Raw genomic sequence first — 23,232 nt, forward strand, 5'->3', positions numbered from 1 at the left:
AGTTCTTTGGTCTAATGTTTCCATGCCAAGAGTCAGGCACCCATCCACGTTAATCCAATTTTCCTCACTTTATCAACTACCCCACCTACGCCAGGGGCAATTGAAACGTGGGAGGTAACTCATGCACATTTCACCAGACAGCATGGGAATTCAGAATCAGACTTGTGACTATAAAGTTATGAGTAAATCTACTGGACAGGTTCTGAGCATGGTGAGTATGAGGGGAGATTGAGTTCACTAGAACTTTCTTCCCTATACAGCGGTGACAGACCTATGGCATGCATGCCCAACATGGCACACACAAACAATTTTTGGGCATGCAGCATGCACTGCTGCCCCTGAATTCTTTAAACCACATCCATATAAAGATGCATAACGATTATCTTTACTGGCAAATGAAGCAGAAAATGATTATTTTACAACCTGACTGCTGTAAGATGTTTTCATAGGAAACATCTCGCTCCAGCTAGACAATTGCAAGAACATGGAGCATCAGATGATGCATTTTGAGGTCTTTACAGGCCTGGTGGGCACATTGGTATTTGTATAGTAAACCATTTCAATCGCAATAATATTGAAAAATATATTATTTTTCAATTGTCTTTTTAAAAGCTAAGAACTAATAATTTTTGAACAGGTTTTCTAAAATGTTTCTTACAGAAACATCTGCATGATGCTAAGCTAGGGCACATCATCAGTGATGTTACCTGGGGTCATCAGGTGTTTCAAGTCATACACCCTCGCCCAGGTGACCTGACCAGGGTTGATCAGACCCCGGCCTGTGCCCCAACAGCAACCCATGGATCTGCCCTTTTTATCCAGAGCCTTCTTGACATTTATTTCAGTTTGTCTCTGTTATACTTCTATTAATAGTAAAACAGTGAATACATGTAAGTTAACACAGGACTCATCCTTTTTCCTTAAAAAATCAATAATTATTTCATTAATCCATAATAATGTCTGCTCAGAATTACCATGGTATAGGAGAGAATTTTTTTTGAAGAATATCGCCAATTTGGGATCTCGCTCTTAAAACTGTTCACCACTGCTGCCCTAGAGTTTAGAAGAATGAGAAACTTACAAAATTCTCATTGGCCTTGACAGGCTGGATGCAGGGAAATTGTTCCTTAGATAAGAAGTCAAGAACCACAGGTCACAGTATCAAAATAAGGAACAAGCCATTTAGGACACAGATGAAGAGGTTTTTTTTCCCACTTGGAGTCTGCTGAAGCTTTGGAATTTTCTAACCTGGAGGGCAGTAGATGCTTATTCAAGACCAAGATTAATATTTTTCTGGATATTAATAGAAATATGAGATGTGGGAATAATGCAGAAAAATCGAGCTGAATTGGAAGGTCAGCTTAATGAATGGTGGAGCACATTCAAGCAGACAGCTGGCCTACTTCTGTTCCCATTACTAAATCTTCATTATCCTTATCAATCATCGGCAATGTGAGTGATAATGATGGCAGAATCAAGCAAAATAAATACAGAACAGGAATGATGAAACTTCTTCAAGTTTAAATCGATAGTTTCAAAATGTTAACATTGAACAGTGTTTTATTTCTGAGATCATCTTAATTCATTGGAGGGCTGTTCAGGAATTCTCAATTTTTACTGAGCTCTATAAGTTTTACCTTTCTGTGTAACTATGCTTATCACAGTTTTTATGTTTGCCAAGAAAAACATATACCAATATCCAAAGAAAAGCTCTTAGGCCTGGAAAATATAAGGCAATATGAGGGATTTGCTGCACTGGTATTGTTGGGAGATGATCAGGACAGCAACCAGATTAAAAGCCAGAGATGCCAGATGTCAGAATAGAACTGAAAGATGTCCAAGTTTGGCCATCAAACATTGCCACCATTGCGGAGGCAGAGCAGAGCTGTATAATGGCTACATACAATGGAAATCCCGATAGACATAGACTTTCAGTAGGTTGAAGCATGGGGCTACCAGAGGAATACTTCATCAAACCAGGCATATATCCTAACAGTCGAAAGTTGTGATGTGCACCTGACGCATTCAGAAGAGATGCCTGCCCATTAACCCTGCGGCCTCTCATGGGCTTGTCCCTGGAGAGCATTATCATTCATGATCTTGAAAGAATTGCCAAGATTGCAACTGAGCTCACGGGAGAATAGATAAATTGAGAGCTGGAGTTATAGTTTTGGATTGACAGATATCTTTGATGTGATTTTACAATAGCTATTTGATCTGATTGGATATGAAGTATGGAACCAAGTCAAGAATTGGTTTAGGTCAGGAAGCACGTTGCTGCAAATCAAAACCTTTTAAGTTGGACAGAATTTTGATATACCTTCATCGTTCACTTTGGTGTTATGTTGGAGAGAGGATGTGTGGTGAGACAGATATTGGAAATATTTGCGAATTGTATCATAGCAGAATGAATAGATGAAATTCCATTGACATAGCATAGTGGACATGAACTAAATGATCAGAAAAATACAGTTTCTGCAGAGCTGTCCACTCACTGGTGAGATGGGAAAGTGGAGCAAAAATGAAGCTTCTTCCTCAAATGAAGGAAGCAAAAACATGAGAAATTCTGCAGATGCTGGAAATCCAAAGCAAAACAGACAAAATGCTGGAGGAACTCAATAGGTCAGGCAGCATCTATGGAAATGAACAAGCAGCAGACATTTGGGCCAAGACCCTTCCTCAGAACTGGAACGAAAAGGGGAAGACGTCAGAATAAAAAGGTGGGGGAGGGGAAGGAGGATAGCTAGAAGGTGATAGGTGGAGCCAGGTGGGTACGAGAGGTAAAGAGCTGGAGAAGGAGGAATCTGTTAAAAGAGAGTGGACCAAGGAGGAAAGGGAAGAAGTAGAGACACCAGGGGGAGGTGATAGGCAGGCATGGAAAGTTAAGAGTCCAGAGTGGGGAATAGAAGAAGAGGGGAGGGAATGGGAAAACTGTTTTTACCAGAAATCGATGTTCATGCAGCTGTATAAAACTTTGGTTAAGCCGCAGTTAGAGTTTTCCATTTAGTTCTGGTCACCTCATGGGACGGGAGGGACGTGGAAGCTTGAGAGAAGGTGCAGAGGAGATTGATCAGGATGGTGCCTGGATTGGAGAACATGTCTTATGTGGAATCAAAATCAGATTTATTATCATCAACATATGTCATGTATTCTTTTGCAGCAGCAGTAGAATGCATACATAAAAAATAAGTTACTATAAATATTAAAAAGTATTGCAAAAAGAGAGCAAATGGGCCTGAAGTCCAGAAGAGCAAGGTTGAACGAGCTAGGGCTTTTCTCTTTGAGCGAAGGAGGATGAGGGGTGACTTGGCAGAGGTGTAGAAGAGGCACAGATAGAGTGGACAGCAAGCATCTTTTTCCCAGAGCGGTAATAAATAGCTTAGGGGAGATGTGAGATGTATGATTGTTTTACATAGAGGGCAGTATGTGCATGGAGCACATTACCAGGGTGCTGGTAGAGGCTGATACATTCGGGATTTCAGAGACTCTTAGATGAAAAAATGCAGGGTTATAGGCTGTGTAGAAAGGAGGGTTTCGATTGATCAAGGAGTGGGTTTATAGAGGTTGGTACGACATTGTGGGCTGAAGGGCCTTTGTGTACTGTACAGTTCCCTGCGGGGCCCTCGTGCACTGTACGGTTCCCTGCGGGGCCTTCGTGTACTGTACAGTTCTGTGTGGGCCCTCGTGTACTGTACAGTTCTGTGTGGGGCCCGCGTGTACTGTACGGTTCTATGTTCTTTCTTTCTTTTTAAATCTTTTTATTGAATTAGTACACAAAAGGTAAACCATATAGGCACTGATACACAGTTGCAATATAGAAACATAGAAACATAGAAAATAGGTGCAGGAGTAGGCCATTCGGCCCTTCGAGCCTGCACCGCCATTTATTATGATCATGGCTAATCATCCAACTCAGAACCCAGCCTTTCCTCCATACCCCCTGACCCCTGTAGCCACAAGGGCCATATCTAACTTCCTTTTAAACATAGCTAATGAACTGGCCTCAACAGTTTGCTGTGGCAGAGAATTCCACAGATTCACCACTCTCTGTGTGAAGAAGTTTTTCCTAACCTCGGTCCTAAAAGGCTTCCCCTCTATCCTCAAACTGTGACCCCTCGTTCTAGACCTCCCCAACATCGGGAACAATCTTCCTGCATCTAGCCTGTCCAATCCCTTTAGGATCTTATACGTTTCAATCAGATCCCCCCTCAATCTTCTAAATTCCAACGAGTACAAGCCCAGTTCATCCAGTCTTTCTTCATATGAAAGACCTGCCATCCCAGGAATCAATCTGGTGAACCTTCTTTGTACTCCCTCTATGGCAAAGATGTCTTTCCTCAGATTAGGGGACCAAAACTGCACACAATACTCCAGGTGTGGTCTCACCAAGGCCTTGTACAACTGCAGTAGTACCTCCCTGCTCCTGTACTCGAATCCTCTCGCTATAAATGCCAGCATACCGTTCGCCTTTTTCACCGCCTGCTGTACCTGCATGCCCACTTTCAATGACTGGTGTATAATGACACCCAGGTCTCGTTGCACCTCCCCTTTTCCTAATCGGCCACCATTCAGATAATAATCTGTTTTCCTATTTTTGCCACCAAAGTGGATAACTTCACATTTATCCACATTAAATTGCATCTGCCATGAGTTTGCCCACTCACCCAACCTATCCAAGTCACCCTGCATCCTCTTAGCATCCTCCTCACTGCTAACACTGCCACCCAGCTTCGTGTCATCCGCAAACTTGGAGATGCTGCATTTAATTCCCTCATCCAAGTCATTAATATATATTGTAAACAACTGGGGTCCCAGCACTGAGCCTTGCGGTACCCCACTAGTCACCGCCTGCCATTCTGAAAAGGTCCCGTTTATTCCCACTCTTTGCTTCCTGTCTGCTAACCAATTCTCCACCCACACCAATACCTTACCCCCAATACCGTGTGCTTTAAGTTTGCACACTAATCTCCTATGTGGGACCTTGTCAAAAGCCTTTTGAAAATCCAAATATACCACATCCACTGGTTCTCCCCTATCCACTCTACTAGTTACATCCTCAAAAAATTCTATGAGATTCGTCAGACATGATTTTCCTTTCACAAATCCATGCTGACTTTGTCCGATCATTTCACCGCTTTCCAAATGTGCTGTTATCACATCCTTGATAACTGACTCCAGCAGTTTCCCCACCACCGACGTTAGGCTAACCGGCCTATAATTCCCCGGTTTCTCTCTCCCTCCTTTTTTAAAAAGTGGGGTTACATTAGCCACCCTCCAATCCTCAGGAACTAGTCCAGAATCTAACGAGTTTTGAAAAATTATCACTAATGCATCCACTATTTCTTGGGCCACTTCCTTAAGCACTCTGGGATGCAGACCATCTGGCCCTGGGGATTTATCTGCCTTCAATCCCTTCAATTTACCTAACACCACTTCCCTACTAACATGTATTTCGCTCAGTTCCTCCATCTCACTGGACCCTCTGTCCCTTACTATTTCTGGAAGATTATTTATGTCCTCCTTAGTGAAGACAGAACCAAAGTAATTATTCAATTGGTCTGCCATGTCCTTGCTCCCCATAATCAATTCACCTGTTTCTGTTTGCAGGGGACCTACATTTGTCTTTATCAGTCTTTTCCTTTTTACATATCTATAAAAGCTTTTACAGTCCGTTTTTATGTTCTCTGCCAGTTTTCTCTCATAATCTTTTTTCCCCTTCCTAATTAAGCCCTTTGTCCTCCTCTGCTGAACTCTGAATTTCTCCCAGTCCTCAGGTGAGCCACTTTCTCTGGCTAATTTGTATGCTACTTCTTTGGAATTGATACTATCCCTAATTTCTCTTGTCAGCCACGGGTGCACTACCTTCCTTGATTTATTCTTTTGCCAAACTGGGATGAACAATTGTTGTAGTTCATCCATGCAACCTTTAAATGCCTGCCATTGCATATCCACCGTCAATCCTTGAAGTGTCATTTGCCAGTCTATCTTAGCTAATTCATGTCTCATACCTTCAAAGTTACCCCTCTTTAAGTTCAGAACCTTTGTTTCCGAATTAACTACGTCACTCTCCATGTTAATGAAGAATTCCACCATATTATGGTCAATATAACTTTACAAGAGATATTAATACACAAAAAAAAGTTATTACAAACAGTGCAAACAGATAAAATTACAAACAGATATAAAATAACCAGGTAATATAATAGTATACTAATTTTCAAATATGTCAATAAGGAAAAAAAACCCAAAAAAAACCCCACCGTGCAACTAAACTAAAAAGCAAAGCAAAGCAATGGGCTAAGTAGGTATCAAGTAGAGTTAAACAACTTAAAACAATCACGTCCTCAAACCCGACCTCCATTAAAAACAGTTTAAAAAGCAAGAAGGGAATGTAAATATGGCCAGAGAAAGAAAAAAAAGTTACATTAAATAAGAATGTTGAATAAAAGATCTCCAAGTCTGTTCAAATTTAACTGAAGAATCATAAAGATTACTTCTAATTTTCTCCAGATTTAAACATAGTATCGTCTGGGAAAACCAAAAGAATGTAGTTGGAGCATTAATCTCCTTCCAATGTTGTAAAATACATCTTTTCGCCATTAAAGTAAGAAATGCAATCAATCTACGGGCTAAAGGGGAGAGATTACTGGACATTTTAGGTAATCCAAAGATAGCAGTAATAGGATGGGGAGAAATATCTATATTCAATACCTTTGAAATAATATTAAAAATGTCTTTCCAAGAAGTTTCCAAAGTAGGACAGGCCCAAAACATATGAGTTAAGGAAGCTATCTCCCCATGACATCTGTCACAAGAAGGGTTAATATGAGAATAAAAACGAGCTAATTTATCTTTAGACATATGTGCTCTATGGACAACTTTAAATTGAATTAGGGAGTGTTTAGAACAGAAAGAGGAAGTATTGACTAGTTGTAAAATATGCGCCCAGTCATCCACCGGAATAATAAGACCCAATTCCTTTTCCCAATCTGACCTAATCTTATCAAACAGTTCTGTGTTCTAATGTGACTTGGCAACTTGTTCAACTTGTTTAGAAGCAAAAACAATTCAAGTTAGAAATGGTATTGTGAAATGTATTCGTAATGCACCTGGATGAAAGCTGCCTGACATTTAAAGTGGTCTGCCACTTAATGGAATGAATTTTTCTGAGCACAACCACTTATCAAAGATTTTCTGGGTAGTTTTGTGGTGGATGTTTTCTAACCTACCAATTTGACTCAATTAACTCGCACAGTTCCTGGTGCCATGGTGGCATCGCTTGATTAGAGTTGAGGTGCTGTAGGGTAGCTTGTTTGGTTTTGCACACCTGTAACAAAATAATTGATCTTGAGACCTCAGTAGTTCAGGACATTTGGGGAACCAAGCCATGAAACTGTGTGCTAGATTTCATCCAGTAAAACCTCATATTGATGAGATCTCCAGTAAAGTAAATGACACAAAGATGAGAGTTTTTGTCAAACCTCTACACATTTTACAATGAATGACCAAAGGTGAATTTCTCTACTGTTGTTGGTTTAAAAGACCAAATGACGTGCTAATTCTTTCAGACCTGGTGAATTTGAGTTGAATTGAACATCAGTCCTTGTCTGACTTTTTTTTAAGATACAATGCCTTCAGAATAGGCCCTCCCAGCCCTTCATAGTCATAGTCATACTTTATTGATCCCAGGGGAAATTGATTTTCGTTACAGTTGCACCATAAATAATTAAATAGTAATAAAACCGTAAATAATTAAATAGTAGTATGTAAATTATGCCAGGAAATAAGTCCAGGACCAGCCTATTGGCTCAGGGTGTCTGACCCTCCAAGGGAGGAGTTGTAAAGTTTGATGGCCACAGGCAGGAATGACTTCCTATGACGCTCTGTGTTGCATCTCGGTGGAATGAGTCTCTGGCTGAATGTACTCCTGTGCCCAACCAGTACATTACGTAGTGGATGGGAGACATTGTCCAAGATGGCATGCAACTTAGACAGCATCCTCTTTTCAGACACCACCGTGAGAGAGTCCAGTTCCATCCCCACAACATCACTGGCCTTACAAATGAGTTTATTGATTCTTTTGGTGTCTGCTACCCTCAGCCTGCTGCCCCCAGCCTGCTGCCCCAGCACACAACAGCAGACATGATCGCATTGGCCACCACAGACTCATAGAACATCCTCAGCATCGTCCGACAGATGTTAAAGGACCTCAGTCTCCTCAGGAAATAGAGACGGCTGTGACCCTTCTTGTAGACAGCCTCAGTGTTCTTTGACCAGTCCAGTTTATTGTCAATTTGTGTCCCCAGGTATTTGTAATCCTCCACCATGTCCACACTGACCCCCTGGATGGAAACAGGGGTCACCAGTACCTTCGCTCTCCTCAGGTCTACCACCAGCTCCTTAGTCTTTTTCACATTAAGCTGCAGATAATTCTGCTCACACCATGTGACAAAGTTTCCTACCGTAGCCCTGTACTCAGCCTCATCTCCCTTGCTGATGCATCCAACTATGGCAGAGTCATCAGAAAACTTCTGAAGATGACAAGACTCTGTGCAGTAGTTGAAGTCCAAGGTGTAAATGGTGAAGAGAAAAGAAGAAAAGACAGTCCCCTGTGGAGCCCCAGTGCTGCTGATCACTCTGTTGGACACACACACAGTGTTGCAAGCACACGTACTGTGGTCTGCCAGTCAGGTAATCAAGAATCCATGACACCAGGAAAGCATCCACCTGCATCGCTGTCAGCTTCTCCCCCAGCAGGGCAGGGCGGATGGTGTTGAACGCACTAGAGAAGTCAAAAAAAAAGGCATGCTGCTCAGCAATCCCCTGAGTTAACCCTAGCCCAATCACAGGACAATTTACAATGACCAATTAACCTACCAACTGGTACGTCTTTGGACTGTGGGAGGAAACCAGAGCACCTGGAGGAAACCCACGCAGTCACGGGGAACAACAGATAAACTCCTTACAGGCAGTGGTGGGAATTGAATCCAGGTTGCTGGTACTGTAAAGTGTTGTGCTAACCTCTACGCTGCTGTGCTACCCTAGGTTTACAGGATGAACTTGATTCATACGATGCTTTGAGCAATGAACAATCGGTGTTTGGGATTCCTTGGCTCTTGTGTTGATAAACTTACATTCTTATATCTGACTGAAACACTTTCTTTCCTTTCAGGTGGAATTCCTTTTGTGCTAACCAGTGAGATGTTTGATCAATCTTGTCGATCTTCTGCATTCATGATTGGTGGGACCGTGATCTGGCTTTCCAACTTTTTGGTTGGACTTCTTTTTCCTTTTATCCAGGTATTGTCTAAATGAAAACTGTTACACGTATGAGTATAGTAATGTACAACTAACATTTTAATGCCAAAAACTTTGTGCTGCCTATTGTACTGGAGGTTGAGACAGATTGGGTCCCCTACTGCCTTTCTTTTCATGCTGCTAGTAACAAGAAAAAAATAGTGATACCTTTTTTAAAAATTTCTAGCTGGACATCATTTAGCACTTCATTGAATGCACAAAGAGGTCATTCAGATCATTGCAGCTCTTTGAGGAGATTTCCAGTTGCTCATCCATCCCCATTCCCTTTGCATAGTCCTAATGTATTTTTCCTTTTAAGTATTTACCCTGTTCTCTTTTGGAAGTTTAAATCTACTCCCATTGTCCTTCTATGCAATCCAGATTGTAACACCAAATCTCACCTGGTTAACATTTCAATGACCTTAAACCCCATGACATACCGTCAAAGTACAATCGTCAAGCTATCTGCTATAATTTTGGGTAAAATTCATGGTAAAGAATGACGTGTAATGTTCAAGTGAATTCTGGTGACAAGCATGATCCTCAGTTAGCTTGATTTAGTAATTCATAGTGAGGCAAACAATAGCAATAAAATAATTGCCAGAGGGTAGAAGCAGCCAAGTTTTCAGCTCCCTTTGCTTAATTCGTGATTATTTTTCTGGAAAGTGCACCAGATTAGAAATTGAGTATGGACACACTGAAGATCGTCAGTCTCAACCTTCTCCACACCTCCAGCTGTTCACTGCCCAAGCTAAATTGTAGTGGCTTCATCATTTCCAAATAAGTAGTTATTGAATACAGGTTCCCCCGCTATCCAAAGGTAGAGCGTTCCTATGAAACCGTTCATAAACCAAAATGGCGTAAAGCGAAGAAGCAAGTGCAATTAATTTATATGGGAAAAATGTTTGAGCATTCCCAGACCCAAAAAATAACCTACCAAATCATACCAAATAGCACATAAAACCGAAAATAACACTGACATATAGTAAAAGCAGGAATGATATGATAAATACACAGCCTATATAAAGTAGCAATACTGTATGTACAGTGTAGTTTCACTTAACAGAATCGGGAAGATTTAGCCAAAACTAATTTTTAGAAAAAACTTGGCACACACCTGCCCATGCAAGGCTTCATGATTATGGTAGTTTTTCTCGAGGTAAACACAAGTTTAAAGTGGGTGTCCTTTCGTAAAAGTGAAAATCCTCTTTCGGTTAGCGAAAACAGGTACTAATGTAGGTCTTTCGTAAAAGTGAAGTGGCGTAAAGCGAGCGTTCATAAAGTGGGGGACACTGGTATGCCACTCTTCTTGGTATTGTGCAGTATGTTGTATCAGTGGTGCTATTTCTGTGCATTGTCCATTATAACTGATGTCTCCATAAACTTCTGACCTTAAACCTGTTCTAAATGCCTAAGTTCAGTTCATTGCCATATGTAAACAGGTGCAATGAACATCACGGACCCAAAGCATCCTATCAGCAGCATTCACAAGAAAAACATAACATGTAGCATAAATTATAAACCAATTTTTACAAGAAAGAACAGTATTAGAGAGTAGAACAAAAAAAAAATCAAAGTTCAGTTCAGTGCAAAGTGATTAAAGTTAATGCTGCTAAACTGTAGTGAAACGGTTTTGCCAGTTGGTTCAAGAACCAGATAGTTGAAGCACTGTTCTTGAACCTGGTGGTGTAGAACCAAGGTTCTGTACTTCCTGCCTGATGGTTGCAATGAAGAAATGGCATGGTCCAGATGGTGGGCTGCTTTGTATCTTCACTTCCAGTCCTGCTGAATTTTCATTGTATGTTAATGATTTTGGAAATAAAAACTTCAGCTGTGATTGTTTGAAGATATGTTTACCCAAGTTTATTTCTGGTATCTACTGTATTTCTTAATTGATTTGCATAATTGGTCTATTACATATATATATAGTTTCTTAAAACTCTACAAGTAAGATTTTAACACCTTACATCTCAAGGTTATAGGGCAAACTGCAACAAACAACAATTCACCACAAACCCTAAGCAATTTTGCTTCTACCTACACTAGCAAATTGGTTGAATGTGAACCTTCTTTAAATAACCAAAATATATTATTTTCACCAAATATCCATTTATAACGATTCAGAAATAGTTCATAAACATTTTTCCAGTAATGCTTTTTTCATTGTTATGTATAAATTCTTCCAGCACATTTACAATTCTTGCCTTAACCAGGTTCAGACATAGTTTCCAATATTGGTAACTTCCCCACCTTGATTCGGTCTCAATAATCATCTGAGTAATTGTTTACTACTTTTGGCTAGATGGTTTCTAAGTTTCATGCCGTAGTTGATTTGATTTAGGTTTGCATCTTCCTTTTCAGTCTTGCTCTTCGTTGTGTAACTTTTCTTCCTGTGATGATGTCCCTTTATGTCAACAGATGTTGGCAGTGTTCCAACTGTTGTCTATACACACCAGCTGTGTGGTGAAAAGGCATAACAGCACCTCTTTCACCTCAGACGGTTGAGGCAATTTGGGATGGGCCCCGAACTCCTAAGAACTTTCTACAGGGACACAATTGAGAGCATCCTGACTGGCTGTATCACTGCCCGGTATGGGAACTGTACCTCCCTCAATCGCAGGACTCTGCAGAGAGTGGTGCAGACAGCCCAGCACATTTGTAGTTGTGAACTTCCCACGATTCAGGACATTTACAAAGACAGGTGTGTAAAAAGGGCCCATAGGATCATTAGGGACCCAAGTCACCCCAACCACAATCTATTCCAGCTGCTACCATCTGGGAACTGGTACCACAGCATAAAAGCCAGGACCAACAGGCTCTGGGACAGATTCTTCCACCGGGCTATCGGACTGATTAACACACACTGATTTGAATGTATTTCTATGTTACCTTGACTGTTCTATTTATTATAAATTACTATGATTGCACATTGCACATTTAGACGGAGACGTAACGTGAAGATTTTTACTCCTCGTGTGAGTTGATGTTCTGTTGTGGTCTGTAGTTTTCTTGTGTGGGAGGATGGAGTTGATGATCAGAATGTTGTTCTTTTTTGTGTGGAGGGTTATAATGTTCCTCTCTGGACAACTCTTATGTTCTTTCTTTGTCTCGTGGCTATCAGGAGAAGGCAAATTTCAGACTTGTATACAGATACATGCTTTGACATTAAATGAACTTTTGAACCAGCTGCATCACTGTGCTGTCTATTGGTATTTAAATCGACTTTCCACTATTTTAGGATTATACTTATCCCTTCACATAACAATGGTGAAAGGCTTATTGAGAAAGTAAAAAGGCATGGGATCCAAGGGGACATTGCTTTGTGGGTCCAGAATTGGCTTGCCCACAGAAGGCAAAGAGTGATTGTAGACGGGTCATATTCTGCATGGAGGTCAGTCACCAGTGGTGTGCCTCAGGGATCTGTTCTGGGTCCCTTACTCTTCATGATTTTTATAAATGACATGGATGAGGAAGTGGAAGGATGGGTTAGTAAATTTGCTGATGACACAAAGGTCGGAGTTGTTGTGGATAGTGTGGAGGGCTGTCAGAGGTTACAGTAGGACATTGATAGGATGCAAAACAGGGCTGAGAAGTGGCAAATGGAGTTTAACCCAGATAAGTGTGAAGTGGTTCATTTTGGTAGGTCAAATATGATGGCAGAATATAGCATTAACAATAAGACTCTTGGCTGTGTGGAGGATCAGAGGAATCTTGGGGTTTGAGTCCATAGGGTACTCAAAGCTGCTATGCAGGTTGACTCTGTGGTTAAGAAGGCATACGGTGCATTGGCCTTCATCAACCATGGGATTGAGTTTAGGAGCTGAGAGGTAATGACAGAGATATATAAGACCCTGGTCAGACCCCACTTGGAGTACTGTGCTCAATTCTGGTCGCCTCACTACGGGAAGAACGTGGAAACCATAGAAAGGGTGCAGAGGAGATTTACAAGGATGTTGCCTGGATTGGGGAGCATGCCTTATGCGAATAGGTTGAGTGAACTCAGCCTTTTCTCCTTGGAGCTATGGAGGGTGAGAGGTGATCTGATAGAGGTGTACAAAATAATGAGAGGCATTGATTGTGTGGATAATCAGAGGCTTTTTCCCAGGGCTGAAATGGCTAGCACAAGAGGGCATAATTTTAAGGTGCTTGGAAGCAGGTACAGAGGAGATGTCAGGGGTAGGTTTTTTACACAGAGTGATGAGTGCGTGGAATGGGCTGCTGGCGGCATTGGTGGAGACGGAAACGAAAGGGTCTTTTACGAGTCTCCTGGATTAGTACATGGAACTTAGAAAAATAGAGGGCTATGGGTAAGCCTAGGTAATTCTAAGGTAAGGTCATGTTCAGCACAGCTTTGTGGGCCAAAGGGCCTGTATTGTGTTGTAGGTTTTCTATGTTTCTATGAAACTTAAGGTTTTATGTTCACTCTCCCCAAGTTGCTCACCCACTTACGCTTCATCCACTTGGTTACCTTCATTTCCTAGGACGAAATATATCACTGCCTTTCCCTATGTGGACTCTCTGTATACTGTTGTTAACAAGCTCCTCTGGATGCACTTTTAAAAATTTCACCCCAACTGAAACGCATATGTTAACACCAGCTAGCAGTTAATATTTAATATTATAGTTAATATTGGAGAAATTCACTTCCTCTACTACTATCCTTCTATGATTTGCCTACCCATTTGCTCTTCTGTTTCCCACTGTTGGGATGAACGCAGCATCATCCCAGCAAAGTGATTGGCCCTCTTCACATTCCAGCCTTATGGCCTCATTTGAAGAGTCTCCTTATTAAAAAAGATCTAGTGCTTTCCCAGCATATATGACAAATAAACTCTTCTCGGGCTTCCAGCCGGGTACAACATCAATTTTAACTGATGTTCCGAGGACAAGCTGCCATCTTCATCAAGGACGATGCCTAGGCATGCCTAGTCCAGTGATGTAGATACCCCCGTCATTCACCTCTCCTGATTAATTAGTTTTCATCCAATCAGGTTTCTGCTGTCCTACCTTGTTTGCCATCAAATTCCAGTTTTTACTTAGAGTGAGACCTTCATCTTTGTTAAAGTACCTTTCCACTCGTTTTATTTCAATCGTTTCCTTCACCAGGTGGTCCCAAAAGCCATTGGCACGCCACAGTGGTTTCATGGTATCAAAGTCAATTCTATGGCCATGCGAATGTAATGTTCTTCTACCGCCGATTTCTTCACCCATCTGTACTGCCAGTACCAGAATACTGGATTAGTACCACTCACAGACCCATAAAGAACTCAAATAACAGTTTATGCGGGTCAAAGATGACCCGGGACTCAGGACGGCTGGCGTTTTCAGGATTCCCTGTGAATGTTGAACAGTGCCTATCGGCCAGACGGGACTCACGGTAGAACCCGCATCAAGGAGCACAGGAGGTGTATCTGTTTGGATTATCTGAAGAAATCAGTGGTAGTAGAACATTGCATTTGCAACAGCCATAGGATTGAGTTCAACGGCATAAAACTACTGTGCCAATGGCTTGTAAACAAGGTTGGGCAAGGTGAATTTCTTTTTCTTCGTTCTTCATCCATTAGGGTACAGTTAGTGCAGTGAGAATGGTTCCAGGGTCAGTGTGTTCTTTGTGTGAGATGTGGGAATTCTGGGAGACCTCCAGCCTCCCGGATAACCACATCTACATCGATCAGCAGCTCCTTAAAGAACGGGTTAAGGAACTGCGTCTTCAGTTCAATGGCCTTTGGCTCTTATGGGAATCTGAGGAGGTGATAGATAGGAGCAACAGAGAGGTAGTCACCCCAAAGTTGCAGGAGGCAGGTACCTGGATAACTGTCAGAAGAGGCAAATGAAATGGGCAGCTGGTGCAGAGTGAACCTGGGGCTGTTCCCCTTAATAATGAGCATATTGCTTTGGATACTGTGAGAGGGCGACCCACCCGGCAGGGGATGGGGGGGGGGATATGCTGCAGGAATTTGTTCTCTGGTATTTAGTCTGGCACTGGCACTCAGAAGGGAAGGAGGGAGAAGAGGGCTGTGGCAGTGATAGGTGATGCCATTGTTAGAGGAGTAGACATGAGATTTTGTGAACGTGAAGGAGACAGCCAGATGGTATGTTGCCTCTCAGGTGCCACGTCAGGCATTTCCTGGAACAGGGCCGCGGCATTCTAAAGGGCGAGGGTGAGCAGCCAGAAGTCTTGGTACATATTGGCACCAATGACATAGGTAGGAAAAGGGAGGAGGTCCTGTAGAGAGAATTTAGGGAGTTAGGTAGAAAACTAAACAGCAGGACCTCTGCAGTAGTAATCTCTGGATTGCTGCCTGTGCCATGCAGCAATGAACCAGATTTGAACAGGAACCCTGAGGAGAAAGTGATCATAACATGATAGACTTCACCCTGCATTTTGAGAAGGAGAAGCAAAAGTCAGATGTATCAGTATTATAGTGGAGTAAAGAGAATTACAGAGGCATGAGAGAGGAACTGGCCAGAGTTGATTCTGAATGATGGCAGAGCAGCAATGAATGGAATTTTAGAATGCACATGATAGATACATCCCAAAGAAGAAGTATTCTAAAGGCAAGATGACACAACAGTGGCTGACAAGGGAAGTCAAAAGCAACATAAAAGCTAAAGAAAGGGCATATAATAGAGCAAAAAGTAGTTGGATGTTAGAGGATTAGAAAGCTTTTAAAAACCAACAGAAGGCATCTAAAAAAAACCTGGATATGGATGTGAAAAGGGATTTTTTTATGTAGGAGAATCTAGAAATAGAGGCCACTATTTGAAAATAGGAGACCAGCAGTTCAAGACAGACATTTTTTGTTCTCTCAAGGAGTTGTCATTGTTTGCAACTCTCTTCCTCAATGGGCAGTTGAAATTGACTATGACAAAATTTAAAACTGATTTACAGAATATAGAATCTTCAAAGTGAAAGGATTAGGAGATTAGGCAGGGATGTGGAGGTGAAGTTACAATCCTATTTTAATGAATGCTGGAACGAGCTCAAGGTCTGAGTGGCCTCCTCTTGTTTCTAACTGATATGTTTATTCTATTAAAGGAATAATTTGCCAACAATTATAGGTCTTAAGCCACTATGTTTTATGTTTACAGAGCACTCTAGGAGTCAGGCACAAATTTTGACATGCTGAAGTTAATTTTACTATAAGTTATTCTTGTGCATAAAGAACAGAATACAGGAACACAAATGTTTGCACTGGCAATGATGACAAACTAACTAATCTCGCCTGCCTGCACATTGTCTCTCTCCATCTAATTCCTGCCTGTTCATGTGTCTATCTAAATGCTTGTTAAATGTTGCCATCGTATCTGCTTCTACCACCTCTTTTGCCAGCCTGTTTCAGCACCTACTACCCTCTGTGTAAACAAAATTCTTGCTTCACACACCTCTTATAAACTTTTCACCTGCTGTCTTAAGTTATGCCCTTTTGTAGTTGATCTTGCCGCCCTGGGAGAGAAACTATCTACTTTACATATGACTCTCATAATTCTATAGGCCTCCACCAGGTCTCCCTCCCCTCAATCTCCAGTACTCCACAGAAAACAGTCCAAGTTTGTCCAACCTCTCCTTACAGTTGATATTCTTCAATCCATCCAACATGCCTCCTCTGTACTGTCTCCAAAGCTTTCATATCATTCCTATAGTGTGGTGAGCAAGACTGCACACAGTATTAAATGTGGGCTAACTAATATTTCATACAGAGGCAACATGACCTTCTGACTTCTATGCTCAAAGGCCAACCAATGAAGGCAAATGTGCCATATGATTTTTACCATCACCTTCAGAGACTTATATCCTCAAGCTCCCTATTACATTTTTTGTTCATTTTTAGACCACAGCACTTCCTCTTTTTGGTAACGTTCCAAGATGTCATTATCCTATTTACTGAATTCCCTAGTTTCTATGACTTTCTGTATGGTAAATACACATGAAAAGTATTCATTTAAACCTCTCCATTTCTTGTGGCTTCACACAAGAGTTGACTGTATTGATCCTTAGTGGGCCCTATTCTCAGCCTCGTTTGGATGCTTAACAACTGGCCTACACCTGTATCTGTGCTGTTCGACTTTAAAACCCACTGCTAAAAAAAAAATTGATGTTACTAAATCATAATTTTGTGGGTTTTTTATTTCTAATAGTACAATAAAAATTTTTAAAAATATATGTTAATGGTAAATTAAACACTGGGCAAACCAATAAAGTATGTAAAATATATTATGTTGACTGCCATGTGCCAAGATTAAGGAAGTTTCTGAGCAGATGAAGACTATTCTTCTTGTATACCAACAATCAATACCAACAACACAGGTAGAAAAGAGGATGAGGTCCTGTAGAGTAAATGTAGAGGGTTGAGCAGAAGGTTAAAAAGGATGACCTCAAGGTCTCTAACCTCAGATTACTCTCAGTGCCACATGCCAGCGAGGGCAAGAATTAGAGAATACAACGGGTAAATGCATAGCTGAAAAGCTGGTGCAGGAGGAAGGATTTCGGTTCTTGGGACATTGGGATCTCCTCTCGTGCAGAGGTAGTCTGTAATGAAAAACAGACTGCACCTGAAATGGAAGAGGACCAATATCCTGCTGGGGAGATTTGCTAGTGCCACTCGGGAGGTTTTAAACTGGTGGGGTGATGACCCAAAGTATTTGTGTCTCAGTTGAAACAAGAGAGGAAAAAAATTAAAGCATTAAGTTCAGTAGGTGGAAGCAGGGCAGGGAGCAAGGAAGATCTGATTAGCTAAGCTGCATTTATTTTGATTTAGGAAATCTGACAGGTTAGGCAGATGATTTCAGGGCATATATAAACACATGAGTTTGGGATATTATGGAAATTAAATAAACATGGTTGAGGGAAGGATTTGAATAGGGTGGAATTTGTTAAATGCCTTCAGGAAAATTTTCTCAAGCAATATGTAGATGGCTTTATGAGAAGGGTTAACACTGGGCCTCCTTTTGGGAAATGGATAGGGCAATTGACTAAAGAGCTTACCATGTCAATGCCAGCTATTAGGCATCCATCTGTATGAATACTATTTTCCATCAGTCTCTGCCCTTCTAAACTGTGACTTCTCAACTGTTGGGCTACATCCTTCCTGAATGTTGAGCATTCCTGCCATCACAAGAGGGCCTTGGGCATTAAATTTATTGAATAAGTCTGCCTTTGTACTAGTAGATTTCATTACTGGAGTGGCCAATAACTACTGTAATAGAGATCAAAAACACAGCCACTGCTGGAGGCAGATGATGACAAATGAGAAAATGATTTTTTTACGCTCCTGCTTCACACTGTCAGAAATTGTGGAAGTGGGCGTGTTTTGAAGAGCTTGAAAATAAAAGAAAACAAATTCTGGAATCTGAAGTAAAAATAGAAATGGTGGAAACACTCTGTAAGTCAGGCAGCATCCATGGAAAGGAATATTCCAGATACAGTGGCATGCAAAACTTTGGGCACCCCGGTCAAAATTTCTGTTACTGTATATAGCTAAACGAGTAAAAGATGAACTGATTTTCAAAAGGCATCAAGTTAAAGATGACACATTTCCTTAATATCTTAAGCAAGAAAATTTTTTTATTTCCATCTTTTACAGTTTCAAAATAACAAAAAAGGAAAAGGGCCTGAAGCAAAAGTTTGGGCACCCTGCATGGCAGTACTTAGTAACACCCCCTTTGGCAAGTATCACAGCTTTTAAACGCTTTTTGTAGCCAACTAAGAGTCTTTCTATTCTTGTTTGGAGGATTTTCGCCCATTCTTCCTTGCAAAAGGCTTCTAGTTCTGTGAGATTCTTGGGCCGTCTTGCATGCACTGCTCATTTGAGGTCTATCCACAGATTCTCGATGATGTTTAGGTCAGGGGAATGTGAGGGCCATGGCAAAACCTTCAGCTTGCACCTCTTGAGGTAGTCCATTGTGGATTTTGAGGTGTGTTTAGGATCATTATCCTGTTGTAGAAGCCATCCTCTTTTCATCTTCAGCTATTTTACAGACGGTGTGATGTTTGCTTTCAGAATATATTTAATTGAATTCATTCTTCCCTCTACAAGGAAATGTTTCCCGTGCCACTGGCTGCAACACAAACCCAAAGTATGATTGATCCACCCCCGTGCTTAACAGTTGGAGAGGTGTTCTTTTCATGAAATTCAGCACACTTTTTTCTCCAAACATACCTTTGCTCATTACGGCCAAAAAGTTCTATTCAAGAAGTTCAAGGGAACATCTTAAACAAGCCTGATGCATTTTGGAAACAAGTTCTGTGGACTGATGAAGTTAAAATAGAACTTTTTGGCCGTAATGAGCAAAGGTATGTTTGGAGAAAAAAGTGTACAGAATTTCATGAAAAGAATACCTCTCCAACTGTTAAGCACGGGGGCGGATCAATCATGCTTTGGGCTTGTGTTGCAGGCAGTGACACGGGGAACATTTACTGGTAGAGGGAAGAATGAATTCAATTAAATACCAGCAAATTCTGGAAGCAAACACTGCACCGTCTGTTAAAAAAAAGTCGAAGATGAAAAGAGGATGGCTTCTACAACAGGATAGTGATCCTCAACATACCTCAAAATCCACAATGGACTACCTCAAGAGGTGTAAGCTGAAGGTTTTGCAATGGCCCTCACGGTCCCCCAACCTAAACATCATCGAGAATCTGTGGATAGACCTCAAAAGAGCAGTGCATGCAAGACGGCCCAAGAATCTCACAGAATTAGAAGCCTTTTGCAAGGAAGAATGGGCAAAAATCCCCTAAACAAGAATTGAAAGACTCTTAGCTGGCTACAAAAAGCGTTTACAAGCTGTGATACTTGCCAAAGGGGGTGTTACTAAGTACTGCCATGCAGGGTGCCCAAACTTCTGCTTCAGGCCCTTTTCCTTTTTTGTTATTTTGAAACTGTAAAAGATGGAAAGAAAAAAAGTTTTCTTGCTTAAAATATTGAAGAAACGTGTCATCTTTAACTTGATGCCTTTTGGAAATCAGTTCATCTTTTACTCGCTTAGCTATTCACAGTAACAGAAATTTTGACCAGGGGTGCCCAAACTTTTGCATGCCACTGTAAATGACCTTTGTTAAACAGGGGAAGAGAGAGGACAGAGTTAGTCCTGACGAAGGGTCTCGGCCTGAAACGTTGACTGCACCTCTCCTACAGATGCTGCCTGGCCTGCTGCGTTCTGCAGAATTCCTGTTGTTAAGAGAGAGGACAACTTAGTTTTAAATTTCAGACAAAGTGTGAGTGGAAGGAACAGGGCAAAGGGAATGGATGAACCATTGATGATGAACAAGATAACAGTGACAAAGGAAAGTCCTTTCAGAGAGAAGAACAGATTTTCTGAGGTTGACATTGCTGGAAGAGAAATGGCTGGGAATTCAGTGGTAATGAAAATCAAAGTGAAAGTATGAAAGAAAAACAATAAATATTGAAAATATGCTAACCTTTTAAAATGTGATGATCTTTATTGATTTATTTATTGACTGTTTTCTATACACACAGAGTGGCCTGGGAACATTCTGTTTCCTGCTGTTTGCGGCAATTTGTCTGCTAGGATCACTGTATCTTTGCCTTGTCTTACCCGAAACTAAGAACAAAACCTTTGCACAAATCTATCAATCATTTGCCAAAATCAACAAGGTGCCCAAGCAAGAAAGCAGACAGATGACTGAAATGGAAACTGAACTGGAACCAAACTTTCTGATGACACCTTTAGATAAAGTGATGGGAGACAAAGCAAATGAGGGCTCCAACGCTGTTCAGAGTATTGCTTAATTTAAGGACCAACAAATCTTTCTAAATTATAATCATTATGCATTTATATTCAAATAAAGACAATGCACCAAATACTCGGCAAATCGGGCATCATCTATGAAGAATCAATCATATCTACATCTATATTACTTATTACAGTGTTTTTGAATCTCATTCTGCACCGTTTACCAAAAATTTCTTAAGAGGGAAATGTATGCCAATTGTAATAATTTGTTTGAGAGCTGCGCTATCATCTGGGTACTGACAATGAAAATAGTTACAGGCTCACAAGAAGAAAAAGAGGGTATGAATATGTATGAAAGGAAAGTGGCTGATTGTGATCATCTCTTCGTTAAAATAAATTGTATCAGGCTGCTAATGTATTAGTCTACTCGACTTCAAATTAAACATGTCAATTGTTGAAGTACATGTCTCTTGAGAATTATAATCATTTTAATTTGTTCAATTTTTGAGTTATTTTGAATAATTTTTATGGACTGGACTTGAAACTGCCGTAGGCAGCAGTTGGCACGATGGCTCTCACTTTAAAGCAGGCAGGACCATGGAGACTAAAGAAAAACTGAAAATACTAGAAATCTAAAACTAAAACTGAAAATACAGGAAATATGCAGTGGGCCAGACCACACCATTGGGAAGAGAAACAAAGTTAATGATTCAGGTCAAAGACAATTTATCTCTGCTGGGAAGGAAACACAAAGAACTGCTTAAGGTGCAGGGATGGTGCGAGTCAAAACTTCACCTACTCGAAGTTCAAAGTAAATTTATTTATTTATGTATACAGGTATGTCACCATATACTACCTTGAGATTCATTTTCTGGTAGACATACAGTACAACATAGAAATACAATAGAATCAATGAAAAACTACACACAAACAACCAATGTGCAAAGGCAAACTGCAAATACAAAAAAGGGCAAATAATAAATAAATCAATCAATCAATCAATCAATCGAGTCATAGACTAGAAGTAGGCTCTTTGGCCCATCTAGTCAGTACTTAGTCCCATTGTGGGACCTGAACCATAGCCCTGTGTGCCCCTCCTATCCAGGTACCAATCCAAATTTCTCTTAAATGTTGAAATTGCTTCCGCTGGCAGCTCAGTCCACACGCTTGCCAAACTTTGAGTGAAGAGGTTCACCCTCATGTTCTCCTTAAACATTTCACCTTTCATCCTTAACCCATGACCTCCAGTGTTAGTCTCACCCAACCACAGTGAAAAAGTCTGCTTGCATTTACCCTAATTATAGTCCTCATAATTTTATGTACCTCTATAAAATTTCTCCTCATTCTACCATGCTGTAGGGAATAAAGTCCTAACATATTCAGCCTTTCCCTGTAGCCCAGGTCCTCAAGTCCTGGCAATATCCTTGTAAATTTTCTCTACTGTCTTCCAATCATCTTGACGTCTTTCATTTAGGTAGGTGACCAAAACTGCTCACAATACTCCAAATTAGGCTTCACCAACGCTTTTTACAATTTCAACATACCATCCCAACTCTTATACTCAGTACTTTGATTTATGAAGATCAATGTGCTAAAAGCTTTACGACCCTATCCATCTGTGACAGAATCTTCATGGAATTACGAATCTGTATTCCCAGATCCCTCTGTTCTACAGCACTCCTTAGTGCCCTACCGCTGTTTAAGTCCTACCCTGGTTGGTCCTCCAAAAGTGTAACTCCTCGCACTTGTCTGCATTAAATTCCATCTGCCATTTTTCCAGCTGGTCCAGATCCTGCTACAAGCTTTGATAGTCTTCCTCATTGTCCACCACACCCCTATTTTTGGTGTCAACCATTAATTTGCTGATCTAGTTTACCATATTATCACCCAGATCATTGATATAGATAACAAACAACAATAGACCCAGCACTGATCCCTGCTGCTCTCCACTATCACAGGCCTCTTGTCAGAGAGACAACCATCTGCTACCACTCTCTGGCTTCTCCCACAAGGCCAATGTTTAATCAAATTTACTACCTCATCTTGCATGCCAAGCAACTGAATCTACTTGACCAACCCTTCATGTGGAACCTTCTCAAAATTACTGACAGCATGAGTTGTAGAGTCCTTGAAAATGAATCCATAGGTTGTGGAATCAGTTCAGTGTTGAGTGAAGTTATCCACGGTGGTTTAGGAGTCTGATGGCTGAAGTATAATAACTGTTCCTAAACAGTTCTTACA

General features: G+C 41.0%; 1 protein-coding gene across 4 annotated transcripts in view; it reads left to right on the plus strand.

Annotated features, from left to right (window-relative positions):
• Nucleotides 1–21,465, plus strand: part of slc2a9l2 (solute carrier family 2 member 9, like 2) — a 268,228-nt gene extending 246,763 nt beyond the window's left edge. For all 4 annotated transcript variants that reach the window (XM_063046289.1, XM_063046290.1, XM_063046291.1 and 1 more), the window contains 2 exons: nucleotides 9,173–9,300; nucleotides 20,775–21,465. In XM_063046289.1, the coding sequence (XP_062902359.1) occupies nucleotides 9,173–9,300; nucleotides 20,775–21,047 (401 nt within the window). In that variant the 3' untranslated portion in view covers nucleotides 21,048–21,465. The remainder of the gene's footprint in view (nucleotides 1–9,172; nucleotides 9,301–20,774) is intronic.
• Nucleotides 21,466–23,232: the final 1,767 nt, after the last annotated feature.

The sequence above is a fragment of the Mobula hypostoma genome, chromosome 4 (assembly GCF_963921235.1).
Source record: "Mobula hypostoma chromosome 4, sMobHyp1.1, whole genome shotgun sequence".
NCBI lineage: Eukaryota > Metazoa > Chordata > Chondrichthyes > Myliobatiformes > Myliobatidae > Mobula > Mobula hypostoma.